We start from the raw sequence: 20227 nt of genomic DNA on the forward strand, positions 1-20227 counted from the left end.
TTGTTTGTAAAGAGGACAATAATAGCACCAATTAATTTCTATAAAATGCTTAACCTGCTCTTGACTGTAACACGTACTCAACAAAGTAGTGGTATCATTTCCTCATCAGTCACCAGGCCTGGCCTCCCCCTTGTCTAAACCTTTCCTTTAGTCTGAGTCATTTCTTACCCGGCCAAAATCTGACCTCCTGCCCATCATCCTGCTGCAGCCTGGATCCTCCATTCCTCATCTTTATTACTCCCAGATCCAGCCTTGCCTGCACTCCTCCGCTCTAGCCTCGATTGTCTCCCACCCTCAAAGGTACGGATGCAAGCCACATCTGCCATTTCCAATTTTCTGGTGGCTACATTTTTTAAAAAAAAGATAAAAAGAAACAGATGAAATGATGTTTAATAGCATATTTTATTTAAACCAATGCATTTCAAATATTATCATTTAAACATGCAATGTACAATTAGTTATGAGATGGTTAACTCTTTTTTCATACTAAATCTTCAAAACCCAGTGTGTATTTTATACTTGGGGCTCATCTCAATTTGGACCGGCCACATTCCAAGTGGTCCACAGTTGCCTTGTCTGTGACAGGACAGTACAGGTTGAAGGGGTAAAATTGACTCCATGTTGTGACACAGCCTTTGGAGACTGGCCCAGATTCTGTCCCAAGTCCCATTTCTTGTGCGCTGCCCTCACCATCTGTTTCTGCTGATGCTCTCGGTTGCTTCCAAACCTCTGCCCAAGCCATCTACTTGCCAGTGGACTTCCTGTCCCTTTGCCATGACCCCCAGCTGGCTGCACCGACTCTGGGGTCCGCAGTTATCTCCACTGTCACTCCTTGGGCAAGACTTCCTTGACCTCTTTATGCAGTTAATAACTTCCTGCGATGTGCAAACATCGTGTTTTCCTAACTATATTTAGCACCTGCTGCGCAGCTCTGAACTTAGTTTGCAAGTCTCTCTCCTCACTAACCCGTAAATTCTCAGTGGGAAGGACCTCTTCATCTCATTTTCTGGGTCTGATATGCACTGATAACAGAGTTGAGTAAATGGATGTATAGACGAATGCACGACTGAATGAATTCTTGGGTCCCAAAGACCTCATCATTCCGGGACCCCATTAGACAGCTGGGGTCATTGTGATTCCCTAAGAAGGGAAAACTTGCAAATCCAGTGATCATATCCAGTAATCAGGAGTGATGTGGAAGGAAAAGATTGAAAAAGGTCAATGCAGGGAAGGGAACATTTGGGAAACTTTCTGAATTGTTAATGGAGGTGAGAGATGTTGGAGAGGATGGGGTTCCCAGATTGTTGGGATTTGCTGCCTGGTACCCAAAGAGCTCCCCCACCCCCAAGTATCACAGCAGGGTTCCTGACTGTGATACAGAACAGGGGTGCAGGGATGCTGAGAGCTGTGGTCTGTGCACAGAAATGCTTGACGTTGCTCCCAAGTCTGACCCAGAAACACAGAACCCAGCAGGCTTGGACATGTCACCAGCGGTACTGAAGACCAGAGGCCTGAAATTCTGACCTGGGTTAGACCTCCAGATCCTCAGTGGAGAGGATCTGAGGAAGGCCCAGGGGTCTTGGGGGATGGAACGTGCCAGTCAGACAGAGTGAAAATGCAAGGGCTCTCTGTGCACACAGAGGCCGGTGTGGTTGTGATGGGATTGTCAAGATGAGCTGGGGCAAGTGGCCCCACATAAAGAAGGGGGTGGGATTAACACTGAGACGCCCTTTAGGGCATGACGGGCCCTTGCGTCTTATTCTAAGTTGCATCACAAAAATTTCGTGATGCACGCCCAGTGATCAAATCCATTCATTCACGACGGGATGTAAAACGAGGATATTTTCATTCTAGCAAAACTATGAAGAAAACGTCCCCTCCTCAATGATTTAGGCACCCAAGGGACTGTTCACATAGTAAAGGCAGGATAAATGTTTGATCTTTTTTCCCTTTATTTACCAGTCAAAGAAATCACAAGTCAGTGTGCCAGCATCTTCCAGGTTCATGGGTATAAGATATTTGAGGTGTTTAAATCCATTGCAATTATGGTAAGTTGTTCTGTCTTTGGGCAGCACAAGCCCATTCACATTGGTGTCTAACCAGGAACATGACAATGTGTCAAAAACAGTTCATTTACTTTTGTCTTTAAAAAATTTGTGCCAAGGTACCTTCACTCCAGCTAATTCTCTAAAGGATGATGATTTTTTTTTTTTTGGCGTGTGGATCTTTATTATTGTTGTTTTCTTTTAAAAAATTTTTCCCATTCATTTATTTAATTTTTATTTTATATTGGAGTATAATTGATTCACAGTGTTGTGTCAGCTTCAGGTGTACAGCCAAATGATTCAGTTATACATATACATATATCCATTCTTTTCCAGATTCTTTTCCCATTTAGGTTATTGCAGAATACTGAGTAGATTTCCCTGTGCTATACAGTAGGTCCACATGGATCATCTATCCTACAAACAGCGGTGTGTATACGTCAACACCATCTATCCTACAAACAGCGGTGTGTATACGTCAACACCATCTATCCTACAAACAGCGGTGTGTATACGTCAACACCATCTATCCTACAAACAGCGGTGTGTATACGTCAACACCAAACTCTCAATTTATCACTCCCCCCCCCCCCCGACGTTTCTCCCTTGATAAACGTTAAGTCTGCTCTCGATGTTTCTGTTCCTGAGTCTGTTTCTGTTTTGTATACAAGCCCACCTGTGTTGGGTTTTTTAGATTCCACATGTAAGTGATATCATATGATATTTGTCTTTCTCTGTCTGACTTCACTTAGTATGATATTCTCTAGGGCCATCCATGTTGCTGCAAAAGGCATTATTTCATTCCTTTTCATGGCTGAGTAGTATTCTCTTGTGTGTATATGTATATATATACACACACACATCACATCTTCCTTAAAAGGACGATTATTATTACACCCTAAATGGAGAAAGAGCACAAGAATGTAAACATTTTGAAATCCTCCATGTGATACTGGTAGCTACTAAGCCAGGATCCCAAATAGTTTACTCTCCCAAAAGAAGAAAAATTAAGGATAAGTTCAGGATAACAGTACCCACCTGACACCACTCTCTCAAAATTAAAGAAATAAAAATAAAAAATAAATAAAGTTAAAGCTCTGTTTCATGCCCTCAAGGCATAATGGTGCCGGAGGCCGGGAGTTGGGAGCAGGGTTCTCCTCCGCAGGACTATTTGGACTACAGCTGAGGGAGGTGGTGCTGGGAGGGTGGTCGTCCTCACAGGCCGACCACGACCGCTCCTCTCCCTCCCTCCACTTCCAGTGACTGCCGTCCACCTGGGGAGTCTGCAAAAGCCCCTCAAACCCGAACGCTTCTCTCATTTCCTGCATCTCATCAGTACGTCCGTGACCCAGAAACGCGGCTTCCCGGGGTTCTACCCTCCGACAATCCAGTTCAACCTCAGCTTCAGTTCAGCGGACGTCAGAGCTGTCCCTGGGAATCGCCCCTCCGGCCGCGGTGACCACCGACGGCCTCCATCACCCACTGGACAAGTGCAGACACCGCGACCAAGGCCGCCAGGGGGCAGTGCAGAATGCCCTTTACACCCCGTTACGCCATGTGGGTCCACAGGCTGGCAGCGGCAGCATCACCTGGGAGCTTGTAAAAAATGCCATGTGTCCCGGTCACCCCAGACCTGCTGAGTCTGAACTCGCATTTTCACAAGATCCCTGGTGGTTCCACGCACGTGAAAGTCTCAGAGCACTTCCTGCGCCCTTGTCATCTGGTTTAACCTCACTAAGGCACTCTCACTCAAACCACCCATGTGGGCAAGCAGGTGATGCTCTGGAGATGCTTCTCAGGAGCACCTGGAAACCAGAAGCAACGTAAAAGGTGTGCCTGTACGCACAGAGCACGCTCACCTCCCACGGTTGACCTCTGGCTCCTTCCGGCTCAGAAGCGCAGGCCCTTCCCTCCCACTCAGACCCGGATGTTTGGGCATTTCGACCACCCTCCAGCTGTGGCTTCGCAGCCCTGACTCCCGGATTGCAGCTGCCCTCCTGGCAGCCCCGCGCCCCACTTTCCCCTCCTGGGTTGAGCCTCTGCACCACACCCCTCACGCTCCACTTTCTCAGCCCTCTCCCAACGGAAACTGGAGGCCTCTCCCTGGAGGGGCTATTGCTGCCACCTCTGTTTCCTCAGTCCCACGGACCACCCCTCACTCTGAGCTTTGCCGTCCAGGGAAACAGACAGGGATATGGCGCTGCCAGCAGCACCTCTCTCTCCGTCAAAACCGTCTGCCGCAAGGACTACTGGACGAGTGGGACTACTGATTTGTTTCTTGTGAATCTGTGTAGACCCAGGCCTGAGAGATGCCTGAAATGCAAACGACCCTCCATAAAAGGGATGAATGTTCCCTGGGAGGTGTGACCAGGGCCAGGCGGCAGTGCTGCAGGCATCGGAGAGCAACAGGAAGGAGGGGGCTCTGCTCCTGTTTCTGCTCTGAGCCACCTGAAGGGGGCGCCCACGGCGGGAGGCACGTATGGGGCCAGTCTGGGGCCCTGACCACAACTCAGACCCAAAGGCAGAGCCAGCCTTCCCTGAGGCAGGAGGGCAGAGGGAGAACCCCTGCGGGGTGTGGGGAGCCCAGCGAGATGGCCGCGCCCCTAACTGGGGCCAGCGCCTCAGATGCACAGGGAGCCACAGCAAAGACAGGAGGGGTCAGGTTTGCATGAGCCACAATGAGAGGGTCTGGGAGGTCCTGCCCAGCTCCAGGTGCAGAAGACAGAGCTCGGGGCATCTCCACCATGGACTGGACCCCTCTCCTGCTCCCCTCCTCACTCTCTGCACAGGTGCTGCGCACCGCCCCCCCCCGCCCCCCCCCCCCGCAGCTGCTACAGGATCAGCCTGAGGGTGGGAGCCTCTGGGAATGGGCCTTCATCTTCAAGTCCCCTCTCCCCTCCTCTCTCTCTCTCATTTTTAAAAATATTCATTTATTTAACTAAGATGCACTGGGTCTTAGTTGCAGCATGTGGGCTCCTTAGTTGCGGCGTGTGAAGTCTAGTTCCCTGACCAGGGATCAAACTCCGGCCCCCTGCATTGGGAGCGCAGAGTCTTAGCCACTGGACCACCAGGGAAGTCCCCTCTCCTCCTCTCTTACAGGCTCCACAGCCTCCTATGAACTGACCCAGCCGCCCTCAGTGTCAATAGCCCCCGGAACAAGGTCAGGATCACCTGCTCAGGAGGTAACGTCATGCATAAACATGCATCTTGGTACCAGCAGAAGCTGGGCCAGGCCCCTGTGTTGTTCGTCTATGACAATAGCAACCGGCCCTCAGGGATCCCTGACCAATTCTCTGGCTCCATTCAGGGAACACAGTCATCCTGATCATCAGCGGGGACTGGGCCGGGGCTGAGGCTATTACAGTGCCATCTACCATGGCAGTGGGAGCCGTGACTCATGGTGACGTGACAGACGGGGACTCAAGGCACGAAACTGCCCCTCCCAGCCACCCCAGCCTGGTGCTCACAGTCCACGCCCACTCCTCCCCTGCCACCTCCACCCTGGACCAAGAAGGTTCTACTCCTTCTCCACCCAAAGTCACGTCACTGCACCTAAACAAGGCCCTAACTTTCAGTGTCCTCGTCTGGGAAACAGGAATCATAATGACCATCCATGGGATGAGCTGTGTGAGCCAGGGTTCTCTAGAGAAACAGAACCAGCAGGATGTGTGTGTCTATAAATAGAGATTTATTTTAAGGAATTGCTTACATGGTTGTGGAGATGTGAGTCCAAAATCTGCAGGATGGACCGGCAGGTTGGAGACCCAGGGAAAAGGGGCAGTGAATCCGTCTGCTGCAAAATTCCTTCTAGCTCTGGGGAGGTCAGTCTTTGTTCTACTCAGCCCTTCAGATGATTGGGTGAGGCCCACCCGTATTAGGGAGGTAATCTGCTTTACTCAAAGCATCAATTTCATGTTAATCCACTGATTTCAATGTCAATCTCATCCAAATAAACCCTCACAGAAACATCCAGAATAATGCTCGACCAAATATCTGGGCACTGTGGCCCAGCCAAGTTGACACATAAAATTAACTCTCACACTGGCCTTAAATAAACAAGGGTGACTACAGCCTCGCTCTCACGTCGAATGAAACCTCCAGACCTCTGGGCTTTGGAGAATGTTTTCAACCTTCCACAGTAGCGGAGACCACCCCCAGAGAAGGGCTTGGGAGTCATACAGCAGATCTAGTGATCCCAAGAACCTGGAATTTTCTAGAACGTTCACACCTGGGACTTGGAGAAGATGGACCCACGTGTCTGCTCTGGAGACGACTTGGGAGAGAGGAGTCCTGGTGGCCACAGGAGGAGTCTCTGGGGCCTGTGGGATGGAGAATGGGCAGAGGGCTGACCAGCAGGAGGCAGGGGGCACCCTCCGACACGGGAGCAGGGCAGAAGTGACTGGACATGACACACCCCTCCACTCCAGGGGAGACGGGTGGGGGCTGGGCACAGAGGAGCCAGGGACCCTGAGCAGGGGGTCTGCTGAGCAGGACATCTGGACCCAGACCTCTCTGGCTCGGCCTGAATCCAGCCCTCGGCCATTCTTGGTCCAGGGACGGGGTGGGGACAGGCTCAGGAGGCCAGAGCTGCAGCTGCACCAGCTGGGAAGGCCCTGCCCATCCCCCGAGGGTCCCCAGGGACCAGCCAGACCCAGATTTCCAACCATGGCCACCACAGGAGGATGTGGTTTGTAGCAACAGCAGGTGCAGGGCAGGTTATGGGGAGTAGCTGGGGTCACTGAATTCAGGGACAGCCCCTTCTTCTCCCCAAGACCTGGGGCTGTCCTCCGGGGAACCACAGCTTCTGGGCCCCGGGCAGTGGGTAAGTGTCACACCCACACAGGGGTGCTGCGAGGGAACAGCTTCAGCCTGGACCCTGGCAGGAACCCCACCCCAGGCCCCAAGGTACAAGGAACCCAGGTATGAGGCTGGAGTGGGCCAAGCACCACAATGCGGAGAAGCTGGACTGGATCAGGGCCTCCCAGGGGCTCCCCTATACCCCATGTCACGTGTCAGGGCACCCGCACCCAGTTACCGTTCAGTGCTGGCCCATCTTCCCAAGGACCGTGAGGTCTTGGGATGCAGTACCTGGCCTCGGGGATGCCCGGTCAGTGTGTGTGGGACATGAGGATCTAAGCAAAGTCACATCGGTCCACGGAGTCTGACCTCATGGTGGCCTTCTTGAACTCCCTGTGATATGGGGAAATCAGTCTGTCTGCTACGCACCCCATGACCCCGGTAGGACAGATGCCAACAGGATGCCTGGAATGGCCCAACTCCACTAGGGCACGTGACATCCATGAAATTCACTCTGGGGGCCCCTGGGGAGAACCTCACAGAGATGGACAAACCATCAGGATCTGAAGCAAAGAGTGGTTTCAAACACGAACTCCATCCAGTTTGAACTTGAACTCAAGTTCAAGCACAAACTTGATGTGCAAGGGCAGGTTTGACAAGGAGCTCCATCTCCTACACACAACTGGACCAGGACTGCGTTTTCCAAAGGTTTTTCTATCAAAAGCCCCAGTAAGAAATGCATTTCCCATCACTATCCAGTGTGTATCTATGTTTTCGGATAACTGAGGCAGGACCCCACGAACCAGCTGCCCTCCCCTCGCGTGGACGCCCTCTGTTCTCCGTCTGCTCTGGATGACCTCACTGTTGCAGGACTCTGGCTGCACCTGACTGAATTGGTTCCACAACCTCTGGGAGTTACAACACAAAATTTGAAAAGTGGCAGTTGGATAACATCAGGGATTCGTTTGTTTTTTGATGGCCGATGGTTTTCCCAAGCCACACCAGATGGGCCAGTTCCCAATGGTGATAATAAGAAATATAATTATAGTCATCCTCCATCTGTGTTGTGCGTGGAGCACTTCCCAGTTTAAAAAGCACTTTGAAAGTACAAATCCCATCTGATTCTACTTAGTCCCTAGAGGGGTCAAAATCATAGAGACAGAAAGCAGAATGGTGGTGGGGAATTCCCTTGTGGTCCAGTGGTTAAGACTCTGCTTGCACTGCAGGGGGTTCAGGTTCGATCCCCGGTCAGGGAACTAAGATCTCGCAGGCTGTGCAGGATGACAAAAAAAAAAAAAAGCAGAAGGGTGATTCCCAGGGGCTGGGGAGGCAGATGGGAAGATCGTGCTTAATGGGGACAGAGTGTCAGTTTGGGAAGGTGTGAAAGTTCTGGATGTGGATGGTGGTGATGGTTGCACAACCATGTGAAGGGACTTAATGCCACTGAATCGTACACTTAACAGTGGCTAAAATTGTAAATTTTATGTTATGTATAACATTCCTGAGGCATCACTGCTGGTAGCACCAGCATAGAGCCAGGCCCTCGCTACCCAAGGTGGGCTCAGTGCCTCTTTTCTGCCCACCGCCCACCCCACCCCAAAGCACAGGGTCCCTGGGCGATGATGCATCCAGATGTTGGGGAGGCAGGCAGACTCCCCTGGACGAAAAAGGGAAAGGGGAGCCTCGCAGAAGTCCCCACTGTGCACCAGACACTCTGCTCGTGGTGGTGACCTCTGGATAAAATCTATGAGCGCGCGCGCGCGTGTGTGTGTGAGTGTGTGTGTGTGTGTGTGTGTGTGTGTGTGTGTGTGAGACACGACGGGGCGGGGGGAGTGAGACCATGAGGTGCTGAACACAGCTCATTAAACACACCATTTTACAATGAAATCACGATTCCCTGACTTGAAACCGGCTTCTTGCTAAACCTGCACCTGTTTCCTCCCCTCTCACCACACCCGCCCAAGGCTGGTTGGAAGAGAAGCCCCAGCCTTACCCTGCTGAACTCAGGCCTCGGCCGCTCCTCTTCCGCTGGCACTCGGCCGCCTTCCTCGGCCTCTCCAGGCCCCAGGGAGATGCTACACAGGCGCCCTTGGGAACTAGGGCAGGAGCAGATGTGCCCCACCCAGGGTCCCAGGGGTGGGGCTGGCAAGGGCTGCAGCGTGAGGCGGTTGAGCCCTGGATTCCGACCACAGCAGAGCAGTTGGCGGGTGCCCCTCTTGGGAGAGGCCCCCAGGAGTAACGGCCATGGGCCCTGGAGGGGGCCGGGTGCTGGGGGCAGGGACAGAGAAGGCCCAAGCAGAGGCCAGGGCCATGTGGGCCAGGACGCACCGGGACGGCTACCGCCAGAGAGGGGAGCCGGAGGCACCTGCCGACACCTCTCCAGGGAGCCCACGCCAGCGGATCGGCCAGAGGTGCCTTTGACCTGAGGGCACATGAGGCTCAGGACAGGCCAGTTGGGCTGTGAGGCCCGCAGGGGTCAGAGCTGTGTCCCCAGGCACAACTGGCCTCTAATAGTGCTGGGCCTGGCCGTGGGCGCCCATGGCCTGCTGCCCCCGACGCCAGCACCGCAGAGCACGGCCCTCCGCAAGGAAACCCCGGCAGGAAGCAGCCCTTGGAGCCTGTGGCACAGGTAAGGGGCCGAGGGAATCATGGGGGGACATGAGGGTCCCTGCAGGCAGAACTGGGAGTGGGGACAGAGAGCGGGTGAGGGGAGAGGGGTGAGAAGGGAGCATCAGCTGGAGAGGAGGGGCCTGGGCAGACGGTGGCTTTATTTGAAGGGTTGACATTTTGTCCAGTGTGGATTTGTTTGCATTAATTTTTATTTTTTTATATTGTATTAAAATATTTATCTGAATTACTGAGTTTTTTGGCGCCCCTTACATTTTGTACCCAAGACTAGCGCCTCGCCCACCTCGCTCTGGTCCTCGGGGTAGAGCAGGAACAGGGAGGCAGGGGCAGGAGGGGACAGTGGCTGCTGTCATCCTGGGATCCCTGGGGCTCCTCTTAGCTGGTGAGCCACCTCCTCGCCCGTCCCCTGGCTGGGAAGGCTCTGGTCCCTGGAGCACCAGGGCACAAGCTCTGGCTGAGGCTGTATGGTGAGGGGACCTTCCCTGGTGTCCCCGGGTCCCCCAGCCAAGGGCCACCTCCTGCGACTGGTCCCTGGGAGCCCAAGCCCACCAGGGTGCAGGCACCTGTATGAGAGAGGCCTGGGCAAGGGTCCGTAGTCTGCCCCTGCCGCTGCTGTGAGACCCCAGCCCCCTCCTCTCTGCTTGTGGTGGGAGGTCCCTGGACAAACTGCTGAGCATCTGGGACCATTTGTGATGATCAGTGACACAGCAGCACATTCATCATGGGCACTGACCATTTAGGGGCAGAACCTCCCTCTCAGTGGCCCCACAAGGCAGGTCCCTCTGTCACCCCCAATTTACAGGGAGAGAGGCCCAGAGAGGTGAGGCAACTGCCCAAGGTCACACAGCTGGTTCTGACTCCAACGCCCAAGCCTCCAGCTGTCCCCATCCCTATCCCCTAAACAGACCCGGCTGACAAGTCTGCCTCTCTGAGCCTCAGTTTCCCCCTCTGCAAAGTGAGGGGTCCTAGTTGGATGAGGGCCTTGCAGCCTGACACCTGCCCCAGGGATGCTGGGGCCGCGGTGGTGAAGGTCTGGGACAGGAGGAGTGGAGTCTGCGGCACGAGCAGCACAGCCATGGAGGTGGGTGGGTGTCTGTGAGTGTCAGGTTGGGGCCGGCACCGCAGCGTCCGGTAGGGACTGCACAGCCAGGGCACGATGCAGGAGAACACAAGGAGAGACGGACCTCCATCAGGTCAGGCCCCAGCTCAAGGTCCAGGGAAGAGGGGCCCGGCGACAACCGCCACATGCAGCGCGCTGCCTGCAGGACAGAGGGGGCCCCACTGGGGTTGGAGTTCAGGTCAAGGGGTCCACCTGGGCAATGCAGCACAGGCACAGAACCCTCAGGAAGCGCCTGGGGGTCTGCAGGGCTGCAGCACGTGGGTCTGAGAGAGGCTAGAGGGGCGGCCAGGCCCAGACGTGGAGGACCTGTCCTTGGAAGATAGACTTCATCTGGGGGGTCCTGGGGGATGTTTGCAAGGAAATGTGACTGGAGTTGGGTGGGTGGGAGGGGGCGGGAAATCAGAACTAGAGAGGCCTCAGGGAGGGGGGTGTTGTCATGGGCAGAGGGGACAGAGAGCTGGACAGAGTCAGGAGGTGAGAGGACCAGGAGAGGGAGGAGCCAGGATGCCCCCTTGGCTTTTTTGCTGGACAGTTAAGAGAATGCTGTGTCCTGTATTTTAACAAAATGGTCCAAGAGAAGGGATGGTCTGCAAGAAGTTGGTCTTCCCCGAGGACGTCCACTCACCCGACAGGCCACTCAGGGTCTCAGGGTGGGCCTGAACCAAGGGGGTCATGTCCAGGCATAGGGCAGACCCATGGACCATTTTAGGAGAAATAAGATGTGGGGGGGGGGATGCCCGAGCTGGTCTTACAGATCCAGGGCGCTGACCCATGATGCAGGGGCTCCAGGCAAAGGGAGCAAGGGGTGCTGAGGAGGAGAGTTGAGGTGCACAGACCCGCAGGGAGCTTCCAGAGCCAGGGAGAGCGGGGTGCAGACCATGGGGGTCTTGTAACCCAGTCCTTTATACTGGGGTCCATGAGGAGTCATTGAGGGATCTAAGTGGGGCACTGTCAGTGCCAGGTTTGTGTTTTGGAAAAATGGCTCCAGATCAGAGACCACTGTGAGGGCAGATTAGAGAATGGAGAAGGGACGTGGAGAAGGGGCTTTGGCCAAAGCCTGTGCCTTGGGGATGGGGAGGAGGTCCACGGTAACCAGGTACCAAGATCTCCTATGAAATTGCCAAGTGCGTTTAAAGTGACGTTATCAGAGTGCTGATGGGGAGGAACGGGCACAGTCATGGACTGTCAGCAGGAGGCTGAATTTCTGGAACAAACAATTTCTGGAATAACATACCAAGACTCATAAAAACATACATTCCTTTTTATTATTATTATTTTTGCTGTACGTGGGCCTCTCACTGCCGCGGCCTCTCCTGTCGCGGAGCACAGGCTCCAGATGCGCAGGCCCAGGGGCCACGGCCCGCGGGCCCAGCCGCCCTGCGGCACACGGGATCCTCCCAGACCGGGGCACGAACCCGCGCCCCCCGCATCGGCAGGCAGACTCCCAACCACTGCGCCACCAGGGAAGCCCCATACATTCCTTTTAATCAAGCAATTCCACCTCTAGAAATTTATCTTGATGATATAATCAGAACTTCAGCTGAATACTATAAGTGTGCTCCTGGGGAAGAAGTAGAAACAACCTAAATGTCCAATGATAAGGGAAGGTAAAATAAACTGCGGTACATTCATGGTAGGGAGTATTACACAGTCATTTGATACGGTTTTTTTGACAACTGTAATGACATAATAAAGATTTTTATAAACAGGTTGCAATATGTCATACTAGCACACTGCTTTTGTTTTATTTCGATTTACAGAGTAAAATTCATCCTTCTTGGTATTAGCAGTTGGATAAATTTTAATAAAACTATAGAGTTGTGTGACCCTCACAACAATCAAGATATAGAACATTTCCACCCCCACCAAAATTTCCCTGCGCCCTCTGTGTAGTCAATCCCTTTTTCTGCCCCAACCATGGAAACCACTGATCTCTTTCTGATCCTATAATTTTGCCTTTTCGAGATATAAACGGCATCATGCAGTATGTAATCTTTTTTTAAATTAAACTTTTTATTTTGGGATAATTGTAGGTTCACATGCAGCTGTAAGAAATAATACAGAGGGCTCCCATCTACCCTTCACCTAGTTTCTCCCAATGGTAATGTCTTGTAAAATAAAAAATCACAACCAGGATATTGACATGGTACAGAACATTTCCATGGCCACAAATACTCCTTTCTAGCCATGCCCACTTCTCTCCCTCCCAAGCCCCTGCTAACTCTGGCAACTACTAATTTGGTCTTCTTTTCTAATTTTGTCCTTTCAAGATTGTTCTATAAATGGAATCATACTGCATGTACCCTTTTGGGACCGACGTTCTTTTTCTTTTTTTAAAAAATTTTTATTGGAGTATAATTGATTTACAGTGTTGTTAATGTCAGGTGGACAGCAAAGTGAATCAGTTATAGATATACATAGGTCCACCCTTTTTTAGATTCTTTTCCCTTATAGACCATTACAGAGTATTGAGTAGAGTCCCCCGTGCTACACAGTAGGTCCTTATTAGTTATTTATTTTATATTTAGTAGTGTGTATATGTCAATCCCAATCTCCCAGTTTATCTCTCCCCCCCTTTGCCCCCTGGTAACCATGTTTGTTCTCTACATCTGTGACTCTATTTCTATTTTGTAAATAGATTCATTTGTACCATTTTTTTAGATTCCACATATAAGCGATATCATACGGTATCTGTCTTTCTCTGACTTATTTCACTCAGTATGACAATCTCTAGGTCCATCCCTGTTGCTGCAAATGGCATTATTTCATTCTTTTTTACGGCTGAGTAATGTTCCATTGTATGTATGTACCACATCTTCTTTATCCATTCCTCTGTGATGGACATTTAGGTTGCTTCCATGTCCTGGCTACTGTAAATAGTGCTGCAATGAACATTGGGGTGCATGTGTCTTTTCGAATTATGGTTTTCTCTGGATATACGCCCTGGAAGCGACTGTCTTTACTCAGCATAGTTTTCTGGCTGTTCATCCAGACTGTTGGTTGTACACACTTCGTTCCTTTTTATTGCTCAATATATTCCAAGTACGTAACCATATGAGTCTGGCTTCTTTAGTTCAGTATAACACCTTTGCAATTATCCAATTAACCCCTTTATCTAGAGTTTGTTCTTTTCTATTGCTAAGTAGGATTCCATCTATGAACGTATCAGAGTTCATTAACTATTCACCAATAGAGGAACATTTGGGTTGTTTCCAGTTTTTGGCAATGATAAATAAAGACATTATATACGTTTGCATACAAGTCTTTGTTTGAACATGAGTTTTCATTCCTTGGTTAAATACCTAGCAGTAGGATTTGATTGATCAGAGGGTAAGTGTATGTTTATATAAAACTACCAAACAGCTTTCCAGAGTGGCTAAAACTTTTTACATTCCCACAAGCAATGTGTACGAGTTACAGTTGCTCTGTATTCTCCCCAGTACTCGGTACTTTCAGTGTTTTAAGAAATTGAGATAAAATTCTTTTAAAATAAAATTCACTTTTTTTTTTTTTTTTGGCCGAGTAGCTTGTGGGACCTTAATTCCCTGACCAGGGATCAAACCCGGCCCCCAGCAGTGAAAGCACCAAGTCCTAACAAGTGGACCACCAGGGAATTCCCAAAATTCACTATTTTAACTATTTTAAAATACACAATTCGGTGACATTTAGTGCGTTCACTATGTTTTGCGACCATCACCACTATCTTTTTCCTGAGTCTATTAATCACCCCAAAGGAAACCCCAAAGCAGTCCGTCCCTCTGCATTCCCCCAATTCCCCAGCCCCTGGCAACCAGCAATCTGCTTTCTGTCTCTATGAATCTGCCTATTCTGGGTATTTCATATAAATGAAATCATGCAATATAAGACCCTAGTGTCTGGCTTATTTCACCTAGCATCATGTTTTCAAGGTTCATCCATGTTTTAGCAGGAGTCAGTACGTCATTCCTTTTAAGGCCAAATAATATTCCTTTTTTTGTTTTTTAATTTATTTATGTATTTATTTTTGGCTGTGTTGGGTCTTTGTTGCTGTGTGCTGGCTTTCTTTAGTTGCAGCTAGTGGGGGCTACTCTTCATTGGGTTGCGCGGGCTTCTCATTGCGGTGGCTTCTCTTGTTGCAGAACACGGGCTGTAGAGCGCGGGCTCATTAGTTGTGGCGCACGGGCTTAGTTGCTCCGAGGCTTGTGGGATCTTCCCGGACCAGAGCTTGAATCCGTGTCCCCTGCGTTGACAGGCGGATTCTTAACCACTGCGCCACCAGGGAAGTCCCAATATTCCATTTTATGGATATACCACATTTTGTTTATCTGTTCATTAGTTAATGTGTTGTTTCCACCTTTGGGTTATTGTAAATAGTGCTGTTATGTACATTCATGTCAAGTGTTTTTCTGAGTATCTGTCTTCAATTCTTTTGGGTAAATGCCTAACAGTGGAATTGCTGGGTCACGTGGTAGCTTTACGTTTAACTTTTGAGGTTGGCCAAACTGTTTTCCACAGTGGCTGCACCATTTTACAATCCTACCAGCAATGCTCAAGGGTTACAGTTCTCCATATCCTCACCAACACTTGTTATTTCCTTTTTTTATTATTGTTATTTTTATATCCATCCCACTGGCTGTGAAGTGGTATCTCATTGTGGTTTTGATTTGCACTTCCATAATTATTAATGATGTTAAGGGTCTTTTCAAGTGCTTGTCCGTCATTTTGATATCTTCTTTAGGGAAATGTCTCAAGTCCTTTGCCCAGCTTTTAAATCAGTTGTCTTTTTGTTGCTTTGTTGAGTCATAAGATTTCTTTATATATTCTGGATACTAGACCCTTATCAGATATATGATTTTCAAATTATTTCTTCCATTCTGTGAGTTGTTGTTTCACTTTCTTGAAAATGTACCTGGAGGCACAAAAGTTTTGAATTTTGATGAAGTCCAACTTATCTATTCTTTCATTTATTGCTTGTACTTTTAGTGTCATATCTAAGAATCTGCTGCCTAACCCAAGGTCATGAAGATCTACACCTATGCTTTATTCTAAGAGATAGTTTTAGCTTTTACACTTAGGTCTTCAATCAATTTTGAGTTTTTTTGTTTTTTTTTTTTTTTATAATTTATTTATTTATTTTTGCTGTGTTGGGTCTTCGTTTCTGTGCGAGGGCTTTCTCTAGTTGTGGCAAGCGGGCCCAGCTGCTCCACGGCATGTGGGATCCTCCCAGACCGGGGCTCGAACCCGCATCCCCTGCATCAGCAGGCAGACTCTCAACCACTTCGCCACCAGGGAAGCCCCAATTTTGAGTTTTTGTGTATGGTATGAGGTAGGGGTCCAACTTCATTCTTTTGCATGTGGATGTCCAGTTGTCCCAACACCATTTGCTGAGGAGATGCTTCCTTCCTTTCTTCCTTCCTTCCTCTCTCTCTCTCTCTCTCTCTCTCTCTTTCTTTCTTTCCCACACCGCAGGGCTTGCAGGATCTTAGTTCCCTGAACAGGGTATCCCCTGCAGTGGAAGCATGGAGCCCTAACCACTGGACCACCAGGGAATTCCCTGTTCTTTTTCAAGACTGTTTTGCCTATGGGAGTCCTTTGCAATTCCAGGTGAATTTTAGGATCAGCTTTTCCATCTCTGTGACAATGATCACCCACTGAGATTTTGATAGGGACTGCATTGGATCTGTGGATCACTTTGGTTAGTATTGTCCTCTTTCAAATATTAACTCTTCCAATCCATGAACGCAGGACATCTTTCCATTTATTTAGGTCTTTAACTTCTTTGAACAACATTTTGCAGCTTTCAGTGTACAGTCTTTCACTTCATTGGTTAAATTTATTCTTAATCGATACCATTGCAAATGGAACTGTTTTCTTAATTTCGCTTTTTGAATTGTTCATTGCTAGTGTGTTGACCACGCACCTGCGGAATTTTATTTGCTCTGTATATAAGATCATGTCATCTGTGAATAGAGACTTTGAGTTACTGTCTAGTATCCTTTCTTTTTTAATTAATCAATTAATTTTGGCTGCACCGGGTCTTAGTTTTGGCACGTGGGATCTTCGTTGTGGCAAGCAGGATCTTTAGTAGCGGCACACAGACTTCTTAGTTGCAGCATGAGGGCTCTTAGTTGCGGCATGCATGTGGGATCTAGTTCCCTGACCAGGAAATGAACCCGAACCCCCTGCATTGGGAGCGTGGAGTCTTACCCACTGGACCACCAGGGAAGTCCCCAGTATCCTTTCATTGCACTTTTTTTTTTTTTTTTTTTTTGCGGTACGCGGGCCTCTCACTGCTGTGGCCTCTCCCGTTGCGGAGCACAGGCTCCGGATGCTCAGGCTCAGCGGCCATGGCTCACGGGCCCAGCCGCTCCGCGGCATGTGGGATCTTCCCGGACCGGAGCATGAACCCGTGTCCCCTGCATCGGCAGGCGGACTCTCAACCACTGTGCCACCAGGGAAGCCCTCATTGCACTTTTTAAATGCACTTCTAGATTGCTTACTTGTGTTATATATCTAATATTCTTATAATTTTAAAACAACTAAAAATTTAAAGCAAAAGATCTTATATTTGCGTCACAAAACCAACCACAGCTAACTGGGCCAGCTTAGCAGGTGGAAAGCACACTGGTCTGATCCTCTGGCAGAGATTCTTGCATCTAACGAGCCCCAACTCAATGCTGCATCTTTGTATGAGTTGGGAATTTAAATCAGCAAAGGCAAAACCTGGAACTTCTTGTGGCTTTGGAGTCTCTGAGGGTGGTTCTGTTGTTTCTTATTTTGGGCCTTCTTTTAAATTTAAGAAGGAGTATTTAGACGCAGAATCTAAGGACAAAGTTCTCTGGCCTGGGGGTGAGAGCACTCATGGTCACCTGTGACAAGGTAAAGACAGAAAAAGAACTGGAATAGGAGAAAAGTGGTCAGTCTCATGTGGAAGTGGTGAGTTAGAGTTTCCTGTTGGGCGTCCAGCTGGAGATGGTCAGTAGGCAACTTAAGTGGAGATGAGGAAAGGGCTTGGAGCTGGAATAGACTCGAGCCTCATCATGTGGGCACATTGTGGGAAGATGGCAAAGAAGGAGGACCCAGGGAGGCAGTCTGGGGATCAGTAGCCATGCATGGGTCAGGGGAAAGGGAAAACAAAGAAGGAAGAAAGTGGGGGTCACAGACATCAAGGAGAACCAAGTCACTGGAAAGAGGGGCCAATCTATGTTACATCCTGCAGAGACATTAGGTACAACAGGAACTGGAGAGGGACCTTAGACTTGACCCAGATGAGGGCCCTGTTGTCCACCACCTGAGAGATTTCAGGGAGAGATGGTGTGAGAGCCAGAAGGGCCCTGGCATGTCCCAGAATGTAAAACACTGCTTGTCAGGCAAGTGTTTGGGAGCCATTGTTGGTTGGATGGTTGGATGGAACGATGGATGGATGGATGGATGGATGGATGATGGATGGATGAATGGATGGACGGATGATGGATGGATGGATGAATGATGGATGGATGATGGATGGATGGTTGATAGATGGATGGATGATGGATGGATGGATGGATGATAGATGATGGATGGATGGATGGAAAAACAGATGGACAGAAGGACAATGATCTGAAAGATCCAAGAAGGCTTCATGAAAGAGGAGGAACTGAACTGCGTCTCAATGAGTGGAGACAACAGGGCAGGGGGCCCCCAAATGACCTGGTGTCCACAGGCCCAGGAAGAAAGCTGCCTGGCTGGACTGTGGGAAATTATGGGGGAAGGAACACCCAGAAGCCCTAAAATGAGGCCAGAAGAGGTCAGGCAGGTCCAAGCCAGCTCAGGACTCACTCTGCCACACCACATGGCCACCCGAGGGGACTGGGCACTCAGCAGCACCATCAGCACTGAGGATTCAGTGGTCACAGGACAGCCTCAGAGTTGGGGGACACACTGGGTGACAAGGTGTGAGTGGCTCCTTCCTCAGACAGGGGGCTGGGCATGGGGACACCCAGGAGTGCCCCAGCCTCGTGGGGGGCTGGCTGCCCAACCCCCCAACCTGAGGACACAGTCCTGCCTGCTACAGCCCTGTTCCTGTCATGCCCAGCAGTTCCCTGCTCCATCCTGGCCCCCGGGGGACAGGCCCCAGGTGCTGGCCCGGCAGGTTTTGGTCCGAGTCTCAGTTACCGTGGTACGTCTTCGGCGGCGGGACCCAGCTCACCGTCCTAGGTAAGTGGCTCTCACAGCTTTCCCAGCCTGTCCCACCCTCTGCTGTCTTGGGAAAGTCAGTTTTTTCTCTCTGGGGGCTGCTTCCCCTCTGCCCTCCCAGCTTAAGGACCGACCCCCACCTTTCTCCTTGGGGCCTGGGGAGGCAGGTTGGTCTTGGGGTAACCGGCAGGAAGGACCCCAACAGCAGGAGCAGCCACCTCCAGGGTCCGATAAGGATCATAAGGAGGGAGGAGAGCTGCTTTGGTTACACACAGGGACACTGAGGCTGCACGTGGGACGGCTTGGCCAGGTCACCCGGAAGAGTGATGTGGAACAGCTTCTTGGGGGCTGTCTGCTGTCCAGGGGCTGAGTGGGAGCGGGGACCGAGAAGGCAAGCAGGGCCACCATGGGGACACTCACAGAGGCCATGATGGGGGTGAGCAACCCCGGACCCTCCCCTGCATCTCACACCCCCTCCTCTGTCACACAGGTCAGCCCAAGTCTGCACCCTCGGTCACTCTGTTCGCGCCCTCCACTGAGGAGCTCAAGGCCAACAAGGCCACCCTGGTGTGTCTCATCAACGACTTCTACCCGGGCAGCGTGACGGTGGCCTGGAAGGCAGGCAGCACCACCATCACCAGGGGCGTGGAGACCGCCCAGCCCTTGAAACAGAGCAACAGCAAGTACGCGGCCAGCAGCTACCTGGCCCTGACGGCCAGCGAGTGGGAATCTTATGAGAGTGTCAGCTGCCAGGTCACGCACGATGGGAGAACCGTGGAGAAGACAGTGGCGTCCTCAGGGTGCCCTTAGGTCCCTGGACCCCCCACCCTCCGAGGCCTGGAGCCACGGGTCCCCTGGGGGGGTCTCCCCTCCCATCCTGGTCCCCCCAGCCCTTCCTCCTGCACCCAATCAACTCTCAATAGAATGTTTTCATCGCTATTCAGAAATCTCTGCTCATTTCTTTCTTTCTTTTTTTTGTCGTACGCGGGCCTCTCACTGTTGTGGCCTCTCCCATTGCGGAGCACAGGCTCCAGACGCGCAGGCTCAGTGGCCATGGTTCACAGGCCCATGGTTCACGGGCCCAGCCGCTCCGCGGCATGTGGGATCTTCCCAGACCGGGGCACGAACCCGTGTCCCCTGCATCGACAAGCGGACTCTCAACCACTGCGCCACCAGGGAAGCCCTCTGCTCATTTCTTTTTTTTTTTGTCTCGTATTTAATTTGCACCCTCTCCAGAATTCTGGGGGTGGGGTGGGGAATCCTAGGCGCCAGTGAGAAAGTAACTAAAGGGAGAGGCTCACAGTCTCCTGGTGGGGGCATCTCCCAGGCAACCAACCAGGACACATCACCCATCCGCCCTCTCCTTCTTCCCACTCCTCCTCCAGCACAAGGCCGTGCCCACCCCCTGCCACCTTCCTGGCCGGAGCTGCCCATGGCTGGTGACCTCCAGATGAGCCCTCCCTCCCTGCCCTGGTGGGGACCC

The 20227-nt window shown here is 51.0% G+C and overlaps 1 protein-coding gene across 1 annotated transcript; it reads left to right on the forward strand.

Moving 5' to 3' along the window:
• The first annotated feature begins 8948 nt into the window (after window positions 1-8948).
• Window positions 8949-19669, forward strand: LOC116765062 (immunoglobulin lambda-like polypeptide 5). Its single transcript, XM_032654173.1, has 3 exons — window positions 8949-9471; window positions 18647-18765; window positions 19235-19669. Exons 1-3 carry the CDS (start codon window positions 9275-9277, stop codon window positions 19552-19554), a joined length of 636 nt encoding a protein of 211 aa, XP_032510064.1. The 5' UTR covers window positions 8949-9274; the 3' UTR covers window positions 19555-19669.
• The last annotated feature ends 558 nt before the right edge of the window (window positions 19670-20227 follow it).

This window comes from Phocoena sinus, chromosome 14 (assembly GCF_008692025.1).
Source record: "Phocoena sinus isolate mPhoSin1 chromosome 14, mPhoSin1.pri, whole genome shotgun sequence".
Lineage (NCBI taxonomy): Eukaryota > Metazoa > Chordata > Mammalia > Artiodactyla > Phocoenidae > Phocoena > Phocoena sinus.

Bases quoted from the DNA above. Each gene is read 5' to 3' on its own strand.
- LOC116765062 (XM_032654173.1), top strand. From the start codon at position 9,275: ATGAGGCTCAGGACAGGCCAGTTGGGCTGTGAGGCCCGCAGGGGTCAG. The intron at 9,472-18,646 runs GTAAGGGGCCGA...CATGCCCAGCAG, and splicing joins CCTTGGAGCCTGTGGCACAG to TTCCCTGCTCCATCCTGGCC. The intron at 18,766-19,234 runs GTAAGTGGCTCT...TCTGTCACACAG, and splicing joins GACCCAGCTCACCGTCCTAG to GTCAGCCCAAGTCTGCACCC.